The sequence below is a fragment of the Muscardinus avellanarius genome, assembly GCF_963383645.1.
Source record: "Muscardinus avellanarius genome assembly, chromosome: 3".
NCBI lineage: Eukaryota > Metazoa > Chordata > Mammalia > Rodentia > Gliridae > Muscardinus > Muscardinus avellanarius.
The window spans coordinates 114603723-114622448 of record NC_137788.1 but is presented as its reverse complement, the minus strand read 5'-3'; the positions used below and the strand labels follow the sequence as shown (position 1 = coordinate 114622448).

The following is an 18726-nucleotide window of genomic DNA, read 5'->3' as shown; positions in this document are numbered from 1 at the left end:
GGCACCTCCACCCCAGATGCCTGCTTCCTACCGGCTCCTGGGGATGCCTCGGGGTTCTGCAGAGACCTCTTCAGCACATTTTAAAACCTTGCATTCTGGTTTTGGTCAATATTTGGTCACGGCACAGAGGGTATAAGCCGGAAGAATCAAAGTGCAAACACAGATACATCTACTGCGAAGACGAGGGCGGACGGGCAGCAGCTTGCAGGGGCGGGAGGGAGCGGGAACCGCGAGGCGCGGGCTCGCTCCAGGCTCAGGCTCAGGCTGTCGCAGAGGGAGCGCCACCTGACAGCGCCGGACTGCAGCTGGCCACAGGCTCCGGCTACAGGTCAACGCCAGGCAGAGGTGTAGACGAAGGAGCCCAGCCCACAGAGCTGGAGGACAACCTGCCAGTCTGCAGTAATGGAGACGCCCTAACCGGCCAAAGCCGGGCCTGTGTCCTGCCCACGAGCAGCGCCCGAAGCCACTAGCCACGTGGCCACAGGCGTGCGCTGGGGCGGCCACCTCCTCCCCGCACAATGCAGAGCAGCCCCGCCCGGCCCTCCTCACGCTCCTGGTTTACGTGGGCCTTGATGCGCTCCCTCGATGCCGGCGCCAGAGAAACACTGTATTGGACGGACCGGCGATCTCATCCAAGTGACTTCTGCCCTAGTTCTTGCTAAGTCCTGACTGAGCAGATGACCCGCCCTCGAGTAACCACCCCTGACTTCTTGGGGTCTGGCTGCCGGGCACGGGCACGGGGCTCGGCAGTCTTCCATGGAATCAAGGAATGTGTGTCACCCGGCAGGGCTGGCTCGGCCACTGCTCGCGAACGTCCTGCCCCAGCTCTCAGCGCCCTGCTGCCGGGCAGGGGGCCGGGCGGCAGCTTCCCCAGTGCTAAAGTGCAAGGTCCTTCCCTGAGCAGGATCTGCGGCTTCCAATCCCGGGCGGTGGCACCGGCCGGCTTGGCTCTGTCTCTAACTCCCGCCCTGTAGACGTCTTAGTGTGCTAAGTTCACCTGTGTGCCCTCCGGGGTGGGCAGGAGCAACTCAATGACCACAGGAAGGCTCTTCGAGGGGAGCGAAGAGCGGAGTAGAGCGGAGGGGCCTGTGGATCCATCATGGAAAAGTCTTTAGTCCCTGACATGATTCACGGAGAACTGACCGGAGCCTAATCAAATTCACAAGGTCAGTAGCGCGCACGCGGGAGAGAAGCAAATGGGGGACCCCACGGAGCCCTGCTCAGGGACCGCTGAGGCTCTGGGTGAGGACACACTTCTCTCTTCCGGTAGGTCTCTGCCTCTTCGCTTGGGGAAAAAGAGAAGGGGCCTGGCCAGACAAATCCCAAAGAAAGCAGGATAAATGGGAACCCAAAGTTCTCAGTATCCCTAAATAATGGTTCCATTAAAAAAAAAAGAAGAAAAAAAAAGGTTAAAAAAAGCCCTCCCAAACCCTTGTCGCTGCGAGGAGGAGGGCGGGCCTCCCCTCGTGGACGGCGCGCCTCAGTCGTTAGGGACCGGGCACAGGTAGAAGTTCTTCTCTTCCTGGGGCTTGCTGATCCAGTTCCCGTAGCCCATGTCCTTCAGGCCTTTTTTGAAGTAGTTCTTGGTTATCTCGTAGTCGCGGGCAGCTTTCTTGGCCTCACCGTAGGACAGCTTCAGCAAATCCTGGCGGTACCGGAAGGAGCAGAGCTTCTTAAACTGGAAGAAGATGTTCTTTTTTGACACCCGGGACAGTTCGCGCCGCGGCCTGGGGAAACAGAAGCGCTTGTTACCCACCGGGAAGCGGCAGCAAGGGAAGCCTGAAGTCCCGGCCCGGCCTCTGCGGGCCGCCCGCTGCTCACCCGTCCACGGTGCCTCTGGTGCCGTCCAGGATCTCCAGCTCGGGGCCATCGGCTAAGCACCAGTTGACACTCGTCTCCTTCGTCTTCCCCGACTGCCTCTTGGAGTCGTACACGCTGACTCGGCCGACCTAGGAATCCCGGGAGCAAGGGGAGAGGGACGCACACCTTTCAGGGGCGAGGCGTGAAGTGGAGACTCATGACTCGCCAGCTGGTGTGAGTCGCGATTCTTTTCCTTTGTTTTTTTCTTTTTGTGGTACTGTGGATTGAGCCCAGGGGCATTCAGCCTCTGAGCTACACACACCCCCAGCCCTATTTTACTTTGTATTTTTATGTGTGTGTGCTGCTAGGGACTGAACCCAGGGACATTCTACCTTTGGGTTATACCCCAGCTCTATTTTACTTTGTGTGTGTGTGTGTGTGTGTGTGTGTGTGTGTGTGGTACTGGAGATTGAACCCAGGGACATTCTACCTTTGAGCTATACTCCCAGCCCTGTTTTATTTTTTAGTTTGAACAGAGGCTCACCAAGTTGCTGAGGGCCATGCTAATTCACGGAGGCTGGTCTTGAACCTGTGATCCTTCTGTCTCAGCCTCCCAAGTATTAGGATTAGAGGCACGCACCACCATGCATGGCTTTTACTTTTTATTTTGAAACAGGGTCTTGCTCAGTCGCTGAGGCTGGCCTTATACCTGTGGTCATCCTGTCTCAGCCTTCCAGGTACTGGGATTACAGGCACGTGCCACCATGAACAGATGATCTGCTTTATTTACCATTCTATTTGGCAAAGACTGAGCAGTTTCTAGACTTTTTTTTTTTTTTTTTTTTTTTTTTTGCGGGTCTGGAGATGGAACCCAGGGGTATTCGAACTCTGAGCTACAGCCCCTGCCCTATTTTTTTTATTCTTTATTTTGAAACCGGGTCTCACTGAGTTGCAGAGGGCCTCACTAAGTAGCTGCGATCCTCCGGTCTCGGCCTCCCGAATGCTGGGATTACAAGCGTGCGCCACCAGGCCCGGCTTTCTAGACATTTTAGCTCCATCTGGATGCACATCAACTCCAGACTAAGAAGAGGAAACACCCTTGTCCTCTGGAGGGAGGGATGGCCAAGCCTTGCGACAGCAGCCAAGGCTCTCCTTGAGCAAAGTGCATGCACCCTTCACTCTGCTGACAGGATTGCTTAAAAATTCAGGGGAAGATCCCAAGAGAAAACACGGCGGGCTTTAGCACCTTGGGGTGGTTGACGATGAAGGGGTACCGCAGTCCGTCCTCAAATGCACTCCCGTCTCTGGCCATACGACAGCAAATGGCCCGGGTCAGATGCCCTTGGCTGAAAAGGTAACCTGTGTGCAAGAGAAAGAGGAAAGTATCTCCCAGGTGCTGTTGAGAGCGGAGGGCAGCGGGGAGGCTGGAGGCAGAAAACAGTCGTCGGGACGGAGAAGCAGCTCTCGAGGGAGCACTTCTGGGGCGCCAGCCAGGACCAGACGGGACCATGCCTGTTCTGTGTGTGGTCCTGGGGATCGAGCCACGGGCATCCTACCTCTGAGCAACACCCCGTCCCATTTCTTTTCAGAGTGGCCTCGCTGGGGCTGGCCGAGCCACGAGGCTGGCAGCCCTGGGTCCGAGGGCAGCCCCTTACCCAGTGTGACAGACTTGAGGTACACGGGCTGCAGGAAGTGGGTCAGCAGCGCCCCCTGCAGGCCAAGCACGTTCCAGCGGAGGATCTTGTCGCTGCAGGACATGGTGCGCAGCCTCTCCCCCAGCCGGATGCCGTCCCACGTGGGCACGATGTCGCTCGACTCCACAGGGATCGTGCCTTCGCCTGTGTGAGAGGCGGGTCAGAGCCAAGCCAGTCCTAAGCTGGAGCTTGGCGCCCGGCCTCCCGGCTGTTCTTTGTGTAGTGCAGAGGACCGACTACGTGCCTAGCGCCACGCTTGGTACTTGGAAGCAACGGTGAGTAGAGTTCTGTGAAACCCTGGCCGTCCCGCCATGTTTATGGAAAGGGGATGCGGCAGATGCTAAGCAGATACACCACACACGCAGGGACTCCAGACCTGCAGAGCTCGGGGGCTGGCACAGGGGGCTAAGGCGTAAAGGTAAGAACAGTAGGACACAAGACCAAGCCGGGTGTGGCGGCGCACGCGTGTAATACCCGCGCTTGGGAGGCGGAGACAGGAGGATGATCGTGCAGATTCGAAGCCAGCCGCACTGGTGTAAGAGACCCTGTTTCCAAATAAAAATATAAAAAAATAGGTCTGGGAGTGTAGCCTGGAGAAGGGTTTCCAGGAATCTCAGCATCACACACACACACACACACACACACACACACACACACAAACCCCACACAAAACCAGGGTTGTCGAGGGTTCCAGGAGCTGACAGGTGAGGGTGAGCCAGGTGTGGTGGTGCACACCTCTAATTCCAGTGTGGCTCAGAGACAGAACGCCCCGGGTTCAATCCCTAGCACCAAAGAAGGAAAAAAAACAACAAACGCCAAGCCGGGGGCGCCTCGAGCGAGAAGAGGGACAAGGGTGGGGGGGGAGGCCGCCAGGGTGGCCGCCTGCTACAAAGTACAGTGCGTTTGAAGCCCGAGTGTGCTTCTTGGCTTTCCTTTTTATCTTTCAATATGAACTCTACTGAGACAAAGCTCGCCCATTTAAAGCACGTCATTTATGACATCTGGTACCTTCAGAGCTGTGCAGCAATCACCCTAACTGATTCTAGAACTTTATCACCCGCCACAACACCTTCTGCCTGTTGGTGCCCTCCTTGCCCACCCCGCCGACCCAGGCAGCCGCTAATCCCCTTTCTGTCCCTGGATTCTTCTATTCTGGAAACTTGTCATAAGTGCAGTCATGTACCATGGGATCTTCTGTGACTGGCTTTTGCACTTAGCATAATGTTTTCAAGGTTCATCCAAATTGTAGCATGTATCAGTATTTCATTTCTTTTAATTTTTTCAGTACCAGGGACTGAACCCAGGGTCTTTCTACCTCCAAGCTTTTATATTTTTTATATTTTTTATTTGGAAACGGGGTCTTGCTGAGTTGCTGAAGGCCTGCCTGCTGAGGCTGGCCCTGAACGAGACTCCTCCTGCCTCAGCTCCCAAGCACTGGGACCGCAGGCCTGCCCGCCCCGCCCCGGCTCTGCACTATTTTTTATGTGGACCTGTTTGTGTTTCCGGGGTCTGCTCCTGGGAGGGAGTCAGTGTGTGACGTGGCGGCTCCATGTTTATACTTTCAGGCGCTTAACAGGGAACAGGATTTGTTTATGAGGACTGCTCGGGGGCAGCTGAAGGCAGCTGAGGCGCGAGGGGAGCCAGGAGCGGCATGAGGAGACCAGTGAGGAGACCGTCATTGCCAGCAGAGGCCGCGGAGGTGAGGGAGCAGGACAGACGGCTGTGGAGTCAGGCCCACCGGCTCTGCGGGCTCTGCTGCTGTCCATCCCCGCCCGAGGAGGGCTGGGTACTCACCATTCTCCACCTTGGTGCGGAGCTTGCCTTGTTTGGGGTTCTCGAAGACGGGGTAGTGGCGGGACTCCGTGCATTCCAGAGCACGGTCACTGCAGGACTTGTCAAAGAGGGCTCCATCCCCACAGGGAGCGGTGCTGGAAAAAGGGGCGCCCATCAGAACCCCCTGTGAGCACCGCCCGTCATGTCCCGGGCTCCACGCCCACTGCGACCGAAGCTGGGGGCGGCCCCCAGCCTACCAGGGAGTGCGAAGCCACTCCACCTGGCGCACACAGACTCAGTGCAGCGTGCCCATCGTATGCGCAGCTCGAGGGGCCTGAAGGAGGCAAGGTCCCGGCCAGGAGCCTGGCAGGGCCTGCCGGGCAGCAGGACGCGGTACAGACCTGATGTAGAGGTGAAACGAAACAGTCTTTTTTATCTGGAGCTTTTCTCCTCCCCTAGCAAGCTCAAATATACTGTTCCTCGCGGTCTGGGAGTTGTACTTCATTAATTCGCTGTAGAGAAACCTACGGGAGAGAAAGGGTACTAGGAAGGCAGGTTTGGTTCTGGGAGGCTGGCGGCACCTGGGATCTGACCTCCCCGGGCTCATGAGTCACAGGTCGTGGTGCGGGACCCCGGACTCCTGGTGGATAGAGGTGGAGGGAACCCGGGGGCCCTCAGCATTCCCTAAAGCTGAGTCGGCCTTGGGGCCAGTTTCTTTTCTGCTGAGGTGCCTGCGGAGCTTCGGGGAAAATGCTCCGATTCAGGGCCTGCTGGAGGCTGATGCCCCACCTCCTCCGTCAACTGGAGAACAGGTGAAGGAAGAAGGTGGCTGGGCACCGAGGTGCTGCCAGGCCCCAGATGAGATGGGAGGCAGCCGCATCCCGGGCCCCAGAGGCCTCCTTGTGTTCTAAACGAAGGGCCGCAGCAGAGCTGGCGGAGGAGCCAGAGGGGACGGACTGTGTAGGGCGGTGCCGCGGGCGGGCTGGTCCTGCCAGTCTGCACTTCGGGACGCGTGTGTCGGAGCCACGGTACCTGGGTGGCGAGGGAGGTGGGGCATGGGCACCTGGGCCGCGGCTGGCCTACCGCAACCTCGCTCACCTGATGAAGCCTCTCCGCGAGATGATCTCCGCGTGACAGTCGTTGACGGTCTCTCCCTTTAGGCTGAGAGAATCTCCCTTCACACAGCGGTTCCCTGGGAAGGTGTTTAAAACAAAACTGGAATCATCTGAGGAACCCGGTGGCGGACTGGGCCAGGGCAGTCTGTTTCAGAAACCCAAACTGATCAGACCCGTGGCTTGCATCTGCTCTTGCCTAGGGACAGGGACTCACCCCGTTCAGAGCTGACTGTGGCTAAGGAGAAACGCTCAGGACCACAGCGTTTCACACTTTGGAGTATGTGCATAGAGCTTATCGCCCCTAGTTGGAAAACCTGCAGCGTTCACATGCTTGTAATCCCCACGCTTGGGAGGTGGAGACAGGATCACGCAGGTTCAAAGCCAGCTGTGCTGGCTTAAGAGACCTTGTTTCCAAGTAAAAAATATAAAAATAGGTCTGGGAGTATAGCTCAGAGGCAGAAGGGTTCCATCCCAGTACCACCAAAAAAAAAAAAAAAAGAAAAGAAAAAGAAAACATGCAGTGTTCAAAACTCCGCCCCTTTGGGCATCGGGTCAGTTCTAAGGGGCACTCTGTGTAAGAAGGTTTTGGGCCAAGGGTGGTGGCACACACTTGTAATTCCAGTGCTTGGGAGGCTGAGACAGGAGGATTGCAGGTTTGAGGACAGACTCTGCAAGGTAGCATGACTCTCACCAGCCTAGCGAGACCCTGTTTCAAAGTAAAAAAATAAGCCGGGCGTGGTGGCGCACACCTGTAATCCCAGCATTCGGGAGGTGGAGACTGGAGGATCGCAGTGCATGGGCAGCCTCAGATACTTAGCGAGGCCCTTAGCAACTCAGTGAGACCCTGTTGTTGTTGTTGTTGTTTTTGGTGGTACTGGGGTTCCTGGAAGCCCTTCTACCTCCGGGATACACTCCCAGACCTATTTTATACTTTTTATTTGGAAACAGGGTCTCTTAAGCCAGCGCAGCTGGCTTTGAACCTGCGCGATCCTCCTGTCTCTGCCTCCCAGGTGCAGGGATTACAAGCGTGCGCCACCACGCCCGGCTAAGACCCTGGTTTTTAAAAGGGTTCTTTGTATTTTTTTTGTCTTTTTTGGAACCGGGGATCGAACTCAGAGTGCCACACCTGCAAAGCAGGTGCTGTGCCACTGAGCTACATCCTGGCCCCAAGACCCTGTTTTAAAATATAAGACAAAAAAATAGGGTTGGGATAGCTCGGAGGTAGAATGCCCCTGGGTTCTATCCCAGTACTGCAAAAAAAAAAAAAAAAAAAAAAGGGCTGGGGTGTGGCTCAGAGATAAAACTTCCCTGGTTCAATCCCCAGTACACACACACACACACACACACACACATACACACACAAAAAAACCCCCAAAAAGCCAAAAAACAAAACAAAAAAAAACCCTCAGGGACTGGCTGAGACTCCAGGTGACAGGGGCGACCTGCTGAGTGCTCAGGGAGCACCACTCACCTGTCCCCAGGCTGACCACGACACCCATGTCGTCGGGGTTTCTCTTCATCACGATGGCTGCCAGGATCTTGCGGCCGAGCAAGGAAGGCTGGAAACTGTTGGTGAGGGTGTTGAAGCACCGGTGGCTCAGCATGGCGATCTGGTCGTGGAAGGTGCTGCCGGTGAGCGGAAGCTGTGGGGACAGGGCTGGCGTGAGTACCCAGTGGCCGAGCCTGCGCCCGCCGCGCTCCGGTCCACACGACGCCTTCCCCCTCCACCCAGCGCCCCAGTCGGATGCTCTACTGTTGACCCTGGCGCCAGAACTGAGGGCCAAGTCACGAGCCGTGACAGCCGATGCCACTGAGAGGAGTTAGCAGCACCCCACACCCCCGCCCAAAAAAAAAAAAAAGCACCAAAAGCTGACGTCTTAACTGTCTTTGGCTGCGCTTCTGGGGTCCGGGAGAGGAGGAGCATGGTTCTTCTGAGACTGGCCCCGGTCACTGGGGTTACCTCTGGGAAACCCATGCGCTCTGCCTTCTCGCTCTCCCCGATCAAGACGCGGAGGGCCGCGTCCGCCGCCTCCTGCTTGCCTTGCTTCTTGCTGTGCGCGCACACGGCGGGGAACCAGCGCCCGCCCACCTTGGCTTGGAACACGAACCTGTGGGGAGAAGCCGCTAACTGAGCCCTGCCTCGAGCGCACGGCCGCCCACCTGCAGGCCAGGTCTGCTTCCAGGCGGGTGAGCGTGGACCTGCTGGTCCTTTCATTGATGCTGGGGATTGAACCCATGACATTCTACCTCCACGCTATACCCTGAGCTCTTTTTGTCTTGCTAAATTGCTGGAGATTTCCCTGTGTTGCTAGGACCTCCCTCTAACCTGCGATGCTCCTGTCTCAGCCTCCCAAGTACTGGGATTATAGGTGCGTACCACCATGCCCGGTGAGAAAGGCAAACATTTAAAAAGTCAATTTTATATCATTCCTGTAAATGGAACACCAGAGCCACTTGCCATAAGTTGAAGGTGGCTGTAAAGCAGAAGACGGTGAAATCTTATATCAAGTCCCTCCCCGCAAAGCTCCGGGCCTGTCCTTCCTCCCCAGGAAGATTGGGACGAAGGACACCACGCCTGGACTTTCTTCTTAAGCAGAAATGAGAAAGTAGGAGCTTTCTTTCCATCAAAATCACTTGTATTTAATCTACTGTCTGTTCTAAAGTGCCCAATTCTATTTCCTGACCAGCGCTCAGCACTCAGGTTAGCAGGTCAAGGTCCGGGGGTTAGCTGACTCCTTGAGATGTGCTGGGGTGGGCAGTGAGGTGCACAAGTGGGCAGGGGGTGGCCCCACTTCCCGGCAGGGATCCCACGCTCTTGGAGAGGGGGCAGGACAGAGCAAAGTGGTTTGGAAATCTACCAGGTGAGGTTTCCAGAATCTTAGCTTTCACCCCAATCTTAACCCACTGGCCAGAAGCCAGCGTAGGATAACATGACTGCCCAGAACAGAGGGTTCGTTCTGCGGCTGCGTGCTCTGGCAGGGAAAGGCTGGCCCCTCCGGCCAGCCGCACCAAGCACGTCACCCGTCCTGGCCACGCTAAGTGGCCAGCGGGCGACCTCAGGACAGGGACGGAGGCGTGGAGAGATGCTGGGGTGAGGGAAACAGCAGGTGCAGCAGCTTCAGCTGAGGCGTCCGGGAGAACTTCATGGCTGTTCTACATAGGTCTTTACGAAGAACGGGAATTCTTATACCCCAGGTTTGAGATGTTACACGAAAGATGAACATGATGCATTTATGATTAAGTTTGTCGATTATGTAACTAGAACCCTTTTGGGCTGTGTCGTTCAGTATGGCAGCCGCCAGCCACGTGACACTATTAAGCTCAAGTTAATTAGATTAATTAATTAATAATGCAGCCGCATCTCAAGTGCTCAGCAACCGCAGTGGCTGGTGGCCAGCCTCTCAGGTGGGAGGAGCCATGGGAGGGACAGGAAGTAAGAGGTTTGGGTGTGAGAGGCAGAGGAGAGGCTCCAGGGAGGGAAGTGGTGTGTGCATACAAAATATCCTATCAGCCCGGCATGGTGGCTCACGCTTGTAATCCCAGCATTCAGGAGGTTGAGACCACGGACAGCCTCAGCTACTTAGTGAGGTCCTCTGCAACTCAGTGAGACCCGGTTTCAAAATAAAGAATAAAAAATAGGGCAGGGGGTATAGCTTGGAGGTCGAATGCCCCTGCATTCCTTCTCCAGACCCGCAAAAAAAATAAAAAAAAAAAAATAAAAAAATTCCTCCTGCTGCCGGGCGTGGTGGCGCACGCTTGTAATCCCCGCGCTTGGGAGGCGGAGACAGGAGGATCGCGCAGGTTCGAAGCCAGCCGCGTGCGCTGGCTTAGGAGACCCTGTTTCTAAATAAAAATATAAAATAGGTCTGGGAGTGTAGCCCGGAGGTAGAAGGGCTTCCAGGAACCCCAGTACCACCACAAAAAAAAAAAAAAAAAAAAAAAAAAAAAAAATTCCTCCTGTATACCTAATTCATTTTTTTGGTACTGGGGATTAAGCCTAGGGGCACTCTACTTCTGAGCTACACCCTCACCCCTATTTTATTTTTTATTTTGAAATAGGGTCTTGCTGGGTTATTGAGAGTCTCAGTACTTGCTGAGGCTGGCCTCGAACCTGCGATCCTCCTGTCTCAGGAGTCCTAGGAATACAGGCATGCACCACCACCACACCCAGCTCTCCCATATACTTGAAATCATCTCTGCATTACTTTAACTTCTAATACCTAACACAGTGTAAGTGCCATGTAAACAACTGTTAGAGTGTATGACTTGGGGAATGATTATATGTTCAGTACATATGCAATTAAAAACAAAGTTTCAGCGGGGCATGGTGGCGCACACTTATAATCCCAGTACTTGGGAGGCTGAGACAGGAGGATCGCAGGTTCACCTTCAGCCTCAGGAAGTAATGAGACTCATCAACCTAGTGAGACACTGTTTCAAAATAAAAAATAAAAAGTAGGACGGGATGTAGCTTGGAGGTAGAATGCCCCGGGTTCCATCCTAGTACCGCAAAAACAAAAAGACAAAAAAAAAATCAGTCTGTGTTCAGCTGAACCCTGGACACAGGCCCTGGGGTCATGGAGGGTCTGCTGGCTGCTGCATCCCTTGCCTAGAGCCTCTATCTCCTTTCACCATCCTAATCCTGCCTCCCCCCCCCCACTTATCAGTGATGACATAGAGGCTTCCTGGGGCCTGCGGGGCCTGCTTGGCTCTCACCTCTAGGACAGAGGGCCTCCAGGGACAGTCTTGAGGGGATGGAGAGAGTGGGGGTGGGGGGGTGCTAGGGATTGAGCCCAGGGGCACTCTACCTCCAAGCTATACTGTCAGCCCTAATTAAAAAATAATTTTTTTGGCAGAACTGAGGATTGAACCCACAGGCATTCTACCTCTAAGATACATCCTCAGCCCTATGTTTTTCTTTTTTTTTGGTATGTGTGGTCTAGGGATAGAACCCAGGGGCATTCGACCTCCGAGCTACAGCCCCTGTCCTATTTTTTATTCTTTATTTTAAAACCGGGTCTCACTGAGTTGCAGAGGGCCTCACTAAGTAGCTGAGGCTGTCTGCTAACCGCGATCCTCCGGTCTCAGCCTCCGGAATGCTGGGATTACAAGGTGCGCCACCACACCCGGCTTTTACTCTTTATTTTGAAACAAGGCCTCACTAACTTGTAGAGGGTTTAAGTTTAGCTGAGGCTGGCCGTGATCCTGCGATCCTCCTGTCTCAGCCTTCCAAGTACTGGGATTACAAGCGTGCACCACCACGCCCAACTCTTTTTGTTTATGGTGGTATTATGATTGAGCCCTGGAGCATTCTACCTCAAGGAATACTCCCAGCCTTATTTTTATTACTATTTTTAAAATTTTAAAACAGGGTCTTGCTGGGCTGAAGAGTCTCATTACTTGTTGAGGCTGTCCTTGTACCTGGGATCCTCCGGTCCCAGCCTCCCACATCCTGGGTTACAGGCCGCCCCACTCGTGCCGCGCGGCTACTGCCGGTCAGGGACACTCACTTGGGCTCGTGAGGGGGTCCAGACTGGTCGACCAGCTTGAATTCGGCCGCGAAGCCGTGGGAGCGGGCGTACTCCAGCAGGCCGCCCACAGGGTTGGTGTTCAGGTATCTGACGAGCTCGCTGATCCTCCCGATCCTGTTAGGCACCCCAGACTCCAGGTTATCAAGTGACTCCGTGTTTGAACCTCCAGACTGAGGAGAATCAGCGAACAGAGAGGCAGCGTGACCCACGAGGAAGCGCAGCGGGACTTGAGGCAGCTAAGCCCCTGGTTGCTGAATGCGGACTGTGACTCTTTTTGGTGCTGAACCAAGGGCGGTCGACCTCCAAGCTACACCCCCAGCCCTATTTCATTCTTTAGTCTGAAACAGGGTCTCGGGAGGCGGTGGAGGGCCTGAGCAGCTGAGGCTGCTGGACCCAGCGGCGCTCCCGCCCCAGCTCCAGGCGCCCTCGCCCACCTGGTCGTCCAGAGAGCTGGCTGCCTCCTCGTGCAGGGCCTTCATGGCTTGCTCTGCGGCCATCTGCTTCGCTACTTTCTTGCTCGGGGCACTCACGGTGGGGAAGGTCTGGGCACCCACAGCCACGCAGTACTGGAACCTGAGGAGGGCGAGGGCAGGGCTGAGACGGCCCACCGCAGAGGAGACGGCGGCCTCGCCGCCCAGCGTCCTTTGCCATCTGATGCGCCTTCATTTTTATTTTTATTTATTTTTTTTTGTGGTATTGGGATTAAACTTGGAGGCATACTACCTCTGAGCTTTACTCCCAGCCCTATTTTTAGTCTTTAGTTGGAAACAGGGTCTCACTGAGTTGCTGAGAGCCTCACTAAGTAGCTGAGGATAGCTTTGAACCTGTGCAATCCTCCTGTCTCAGCCTCCCAAGGGCTGAGATTATAAGTGTGCACTACCATGCCCAGCTCTAGATTTTTATTTTGGACTGGGGATTGGACCTTCGACCCAAGGTCTTGCTAAGATGCTGAGGCTGGCCTCAAAACCGCATTCCTCCTTCTCAGCCTCCCAAGTGCTGGATTACAAGTGTGTCCAACCACGCCCGGCTCACCAACCGGTCGTTTCTCAAGCACGGTGTTTTTGTGTGATCGTACCCGCCGTGAAGAGCGGGTGCCCCTCACTCACCGCCAGGCCTCGCCTCTCAGCCTGGCTAAGCCTTCCGCACAGAGGTCAGAAAGCACGCGGCCCTCAAGTAGGAAGCTGGCCAGGCCCACCAGGTCCCACTCCCCTCCGTCCCCCCAACAGGGGCCTCCGCCCACGAACCTCCCTAGTCCTTGGTCCCTCTGAACTCCAATTCCTGCCTCTCTACCTCACACACAGAAACCAGGCCCAAGAGCCCTGCCCCCTTCCAGACTGAAACAGAAGAACTGCTCAGAGAAAAGCATCTGTCACTTCTGGGGTGGCCAGAGGCGTACTTGGGCTCGTGGGCAGGGCCTTCTTTGGACAGGAGCCGGAATTCACAGGAGTTTCCCAGTTTGTGCATGCACTCGAGCAAGGTGGTGACCGGGCTCTTCCCAGAAAACAAGGTCGGCGCCGAAGCAGTAGTGGGCTGCGAATCTTCCATCTGGAGGGAGCAGGAAGCGAGAAAGAGAAGACGTGAGAACCAGTCTGGGAGACACCGCGTCCGCGGGGCAGGGGGTGGGCGTGGGCGGCTCTTCTGCACACACAGGGCCTGGCCTCCAACGTGGGGCGGCCGTGGCGTCCAGGGCAGGCAGGGACGCTAGCTGAGCGTCCCCGAGGCGGACTGGACCGAGGGTCTCTTCCAGTCCACGCACTGTAAATCCAGCTAGGTTGGGAGGGGCAGGAGGGGGGAGGGGGAGGGCCGCGGCCGTGGGGGAGAGGGAGGCCAAGCTGCCTCGTGAAGAATGTCAGTGCAGTGTGGAGGCCAGGACAGCGCGCTGGTCGCTCAGACCCCGCGCTGCTGTCCTCCCCCGGGCGGGCAGGACACCCACCTCCTCCGGCTCATCCGCGGAGCAGCAGGACAGCTCCTCCAGGTTGCCGCTGTCCTTGGCTTTGGCTTCCCTCACCAGGATGCGCATGGCTTTCATGGCCGCATCCTGCTTGGCCACTTTCTTGCTGCCCGCTTCGGCTGGAGGGAACTCGCGGCCGCTGATGACGACCTGGTATTTGAATCTTGGTGGAAAGAGATTAGGCTCAGGAACATTCACCGCGGCACGGAGGAGGCGGAGTCAGGCAAGGAGGCCTGGCCTTCAGGAGGCTCAGCCAATCCCTGAGGTGCGTGTGTGTGTGCATGAGGAACTAGATTTTTGCTTTCTAGACTTTGCTTGGCTGCTTAGTGTCTCATTAAGTTGCTGAGGCTGAGGCTGGCACAAACCTGCAAACCTCCTGCCTCAGCCTCCCAAGTACTCCCATGCCCAGCCAGCTTGTCCTTTTTTGTGTGTGTGTGGTACTAGGGATAAAAACCCCAGAGGCATTCTATCTCCGAGCTACACCCCTAGCCCTATTTTTTGTTCATTTTATTTTATTTTATTTTATTTTGAGGTACTGGGGATAGAACCCAGGGCCATTCTACCTCCAAGCTCCACCCCCAGCCCTATTTTTTATTCTTCATTTTGAAACAGAGTCTCACTGAGTGGCAAAGGACCTCACTAAATAGCTTGGGCTGTCCACGAACCATGATCCTCCTATCTCAGCCTCCTGAATGCTGGGATCACAAGCGTGCACACATGCCTGGCACGCCTGGCCCTTCTTATTTGGGAACAAAGTGATCCGTGGCTCTCCCCTTAGCTCCGTGGAGGCGGCCGGGGCACAGGAGGGTCTCGACCTCCATCAGGGAGCCCCGCTCTGTCTTAATGAACGTGAACGTCTGAACGAAAGGCGAAGGGCTAAAGTCACACCGTTACAATCTTGCCAGCCACCCAGAGGCCTCTCCTAAAGCAGCGGTGGGGACTGGCCAGCCCTGGAGGGCTGGGGGTGTGGCTCTGTGGTGGAAGCCTAACAAGGGCCGGGACCCCAAAACAAATAAGCAAATAAATAAAACAAAAATAAAGACCAACTCCTCTGGAGATGCCCTGCAGTGAGACCTCCAGCCCTGCCCCCCAAGGTGTTCTCCTTGTTATGCAAAGCCAGAAAGCCTTTGTCTGGCCTAGTGGCTTCTAACTCCTTTATTCACACTTTTAAAGTTGCTTGGCTCTTTGCTGGAGCTGGGATTTCATCCAGAGAAGCAGGTCAAATCTATTTCCCAGGTCTTCGCAGGGCATTAACGCTTCCCACAGCTGCTGTTCAAGGGCGATTAAGCACAAAACACACAGGTCTCCCCAGCTGGCAGGGGAAAGAGGAGGCTGCCCAGACTCTACCCTGACAGAGCCGAGCTGCCCGCCCACCAGCTTCGGACAGACACCCCTTTTCTCAACAGCTCCCCTGCAACGTCAACTTAGTGCCCTTAAGACAGACTTAAAAACTAAGGCCACCACTGGAGATCCTTACCCCTGAGCCAGCCCGTGTAACACAGTCGTACTGAGACCAGAGTGCCCTGGCCAGGGAGCCCCCGCCACACGCTGCGCTCCCAGAAGACCGCACTGCCGCGCGGGGACACTGCTGCTCACACAAGGACCCAATCGCCTCGCTCCGTTCCTAGCACGCCGGCTGTCTAGCTGCAGCCTCAGAGAGCTCGGCGCTGTTCTGAGCCCGCTGGCCTTCCTCCACCTGGCCTGTGGGACCCCGCGGGGCCTGGTCAGACACCTGGGGCACCTCGCCTCCTAGCTGGGAGCTAGCTCGGAGCGCAGGCACTGTGCCCATGTGGGCCCAGCCTGTTAGAACCGCCGCCTTCAACCGGCACACAGTGGCTCCAGTTGGTCTTGGGATCACCTGCGGCAGCTAGGCACCCTGTGGCCCGCCCGCCCCCTGTCCCTATGCCATTCCCAGGAACTTCGCTGGACGGTGCGGACAGTGTCCAGGACGGGGTAAGGAGAGAGGAGAGTCTCTGCTACCTCTGGCCTTAGGAGGCAGAAATGACAGGTGTGTGAAGGCCAGCCGTTTCTTTCTTTCTTTTGTTTTTTTTGGTGGCACTATGGATTGAGCCTAGGAGCATCCTACCTCTAAGATACATCCCCAACCCTATCTTATTTTTTTGTTTGGAAACAGGATCTCACTAGGTTGATAAAAGTCCCATTTTCTATTATTTATTTGTGTTTATTTGTTTATTGTGGCAGTGGAGATGGAACCCAGGGGCATTCTACCTCCAAGCTACATCCCCAGTTCTATTTTGTTTTTTATTCTTTATTTTGAAATAGGGTCTCACTGAGTTGCAGAGGGCCTCACTAGCTGACACTGGCTGTGAACTGCAATCCTCCTGTCTCAGCCTCCCAAATGCTGGGATTACAAGCCTGTGCCACCACGCCCAGCTACAGTCTATTTGCTGAGGCTGTCCTCAAACCTGCGGTCTTGTCTCAGCCTCCCAAGTACTGGGACCCCAGATGTGCACCACCCCGCCTGGCTGAATGCCAAGCACTCTAAAGCAGCCTGCTCAGCCAGGAATGTCAGCCTCCCGCCTGCTCAGCCAGGATTCTGGCTGTCCGGAGGCCGACTCCCCTGCCGCATATCCAGAGAAAGGGCCAGGAGGGCGATTTAGGCCAAGGGCCACGGTAAGGCTTACCGAGGCTCGTGGGGCGGGCCGCTCTGCTCTATCAGGTTGAAGTCGCAGGTCTGGTTTGCGAACTGGGCGTACTCTAAGAGCCCGCTGATGGGGTTCTTCATCTGGCACTCGGTTAGCTTTTTGTAGGGCGAGCAGCGCGGCAGGGTCTGGCTGTAGAAGGAGGGCATCTCCATGATGGCTCGGAACTCGCCCGGCGCTGCGCGGATGCTGTTTAAGTCATCGGGGATATCGTCCGTGGCCCACTGGCCGTTTTCCTGGTCGCCATGCCCTGCTTTGGAGGGGCCATTGTGGTAAACAGGTGGTTTTAGCTTCGTGGGGCCTGCTCGGGCCTCCGGCCTGTTTGCTAACTTTCTGGCCTGTTCCTGCCCGTTCTCCGCATTCTCCGCGGTGGCCGTGTTGGGGGCATCTGATGGGAGGGGACCTGCCACGCCCCTCTGGCTGTCGGGCGTGTCCTGTGTGCTCCTCTTGATCTGCATCCTCTCCCGCTTCTTGTCTGTCAGATACCAGATGGGAGGGGTGGCGCCCTGCCTGTAGACATCGCCCTGCCTCTCCAGGTCAATCAGCACCGTGTTCACGTCACGGGCCTTGGTCAGGCCGATGTTTTTAGCCAGATTCAGGGCAGAGGAGTTGGACACGTTGAATAGGTAGTCACAGATTTTCTCTTTGATCTCGGCCATATTGAAAGGCTCAGAAGGATCCTCAGAGTCCGAGGCGGGCTCAGTGTCTTCAGTTTTCAGACTAGGCTCCGGATCTGGAGCTCCCTGGCCGGGACTGTCTGGTCTCGCTCCTTTGCTGGGCTGGCTCTGGGCCTGGACTGAGCCTGTGATGCACCACCGAGGCAGTGCTCCTGCGGATTTCTGCAGTTCACCCCGCTTCGCCAGGGAGTACAAGATTTGATTGACCTGCTTCCTAGGGACCCCGAGCTTGTTGGCCAGCTCCTGCGCTGTGATGGCCTTGCCCTCCTGGAGCACCTCTAGGATCCTCTGCTCCTGGGCCTGGCCGATGCTCAGGTCCCGGAAGCTTGAGACAAGCTGGTCAACACCTCTCCCTGGATGAACGCAGGCCCGTGGTGAAGGAAGCTGGGACCCTAGCTGGCGCCCCTGGCTTCTGATGGGCACACCCCAAGAAACACTCCAGATCCTCGGCTGCCTGCTTCCAGAAGGGGGTCCCGGAAACCTCGGCCAGAGTCCCGGGAAGAACGTAGGCGCTGGCAGCAATGGCTCCTGCTTTCCAGTCAGCGGCACCTCTGGGAGCTGCCCCTTGAGAAACTCTATCTGCTTGAACCGGAAACTGTTAGCGTGAGGGCCCGGCCACTGCTGCTGCTGTCTGGCCTCGATGTGCTCGTAGCCCTTGCCAGGGCGGGCGTAGTATCTGTTGAAAGAACAGCCCTGCAGAACAAGAGAGGGGGGAGACAGTGAATAGAGCTTGCCTATGCTGACCACACCACGTCCTAAGTACTGCACAGGAGCTGGGTGTGGTGGTGCAGGCCTACAATTCCCGGACCTGGGAGGCCGAGACAGGAGGATAGCAGGACAGAGGCCAGCCTCAGCAACTTAGGGAGAATCTTAGCAACTTAGCCAGACCCTGTTTCAAATAGAAAAGTAAAAATTAAAAAATAAAAGCAGCTAGGGGTATAGCGTGGAGGCAGGACGCCCCTGGGTTCAATCCCCTGTACAAAAAGGAAAAACGAGCATCAGCTTCAGTACTAAACCACCTGTGGGACTGGAAAACAATTCGGAGCCAGGGGCTTGGGGACCGGAGCTCCGGGGCGCCCTCCGCAGGCCAGGCCCCGCCACACAAGTCTGTGCACGCTTCAAACGCCACCCCTGGGTGACAGCCACACGTTTGGCCTGTCCACTGCCCCTCGACGAAACTACTACCCTAACCCAGGCCCCGCCACCCCTCAGGCCCTCAAACTCTCTTCCAGCGACTGGTAGTTTCCTGGAAAGGGCCAGATAGCTCCGCCATTACAGCGCACAGCCGCCACGCAACTAAAACTCTTACCAGCGGCCTCGACCCTGCGCCCTCCTGTCTCAGCCTCCTAAAGGCCTGGGATCACGGCGCATGCCACCGAGCCCGCCGAGCTCTCCTTTCAACAGTTCTCTCCCCAGGTTTTGGTGAAGCAACGTGAAGTTCTCCTCTCCCAGCTCCTCCTGCGTCACCTCTGCCCCGTCACGCACAGTCGGCCTGTATGTGACAATCTAGGGTGCTGTCTAA

General features: G+C 56.1%; 1 protein-coding gene across 3 annotated transcripts; it reads right to left on the bottom strand.

Moving 5' to 3' along the window:
• Window positions 1-1480: 1480 nt before the first annotated feature.
• On the bottom strand, window positions 1481-17801 carry ADAR (adenosine deaminase RNA specific; the record flags this gene model as incomplete). 3 transcript variants are annotated; one of them, XM_080692785.1, is made up of 14 exons in its annotated part: window positions 16510-17801; window positions 13847-14027; window positions 13310-13458; window positions 12348-12486; window positions 11893-12083; window positions 8265-8490; window positions 7854-8025; window positions 6366-6459; window positions 5669-5791; window positions 5289-5422; window positions 3456-3638; window positions 3047-3159; window positions 1822-1949; window positions 1481-1727 (listed from the first exon to the last, which is right to left on the bottom strand). In XM_080692785.1, the coding sequence occupies exons 1-14, from the start codon at window positions 17184-17186 to the stop codon at window positions 1481-1483; spliced, it is 2757 nt and encodes a 918-aa protein (XP_080548911.1). In that variant the 5' UTR covers window positions 17187-17801. The 3 variants fall into 3 exon arrangements, with proteins under 3 accessions (XP_080548911.1, XP_080548913.1, XP_080548912.1); XM_080692787.1 differs by having other exon boundaries at window positions 8343-8490; window positions 16510-17213; XM_080692786.1 differs by lacking the exon at window positions 3456-3638 and having other exon boundaries at window positions 16510-17219.
• Window positions 17802-18726: the final 925 nt, after the last annotated feature.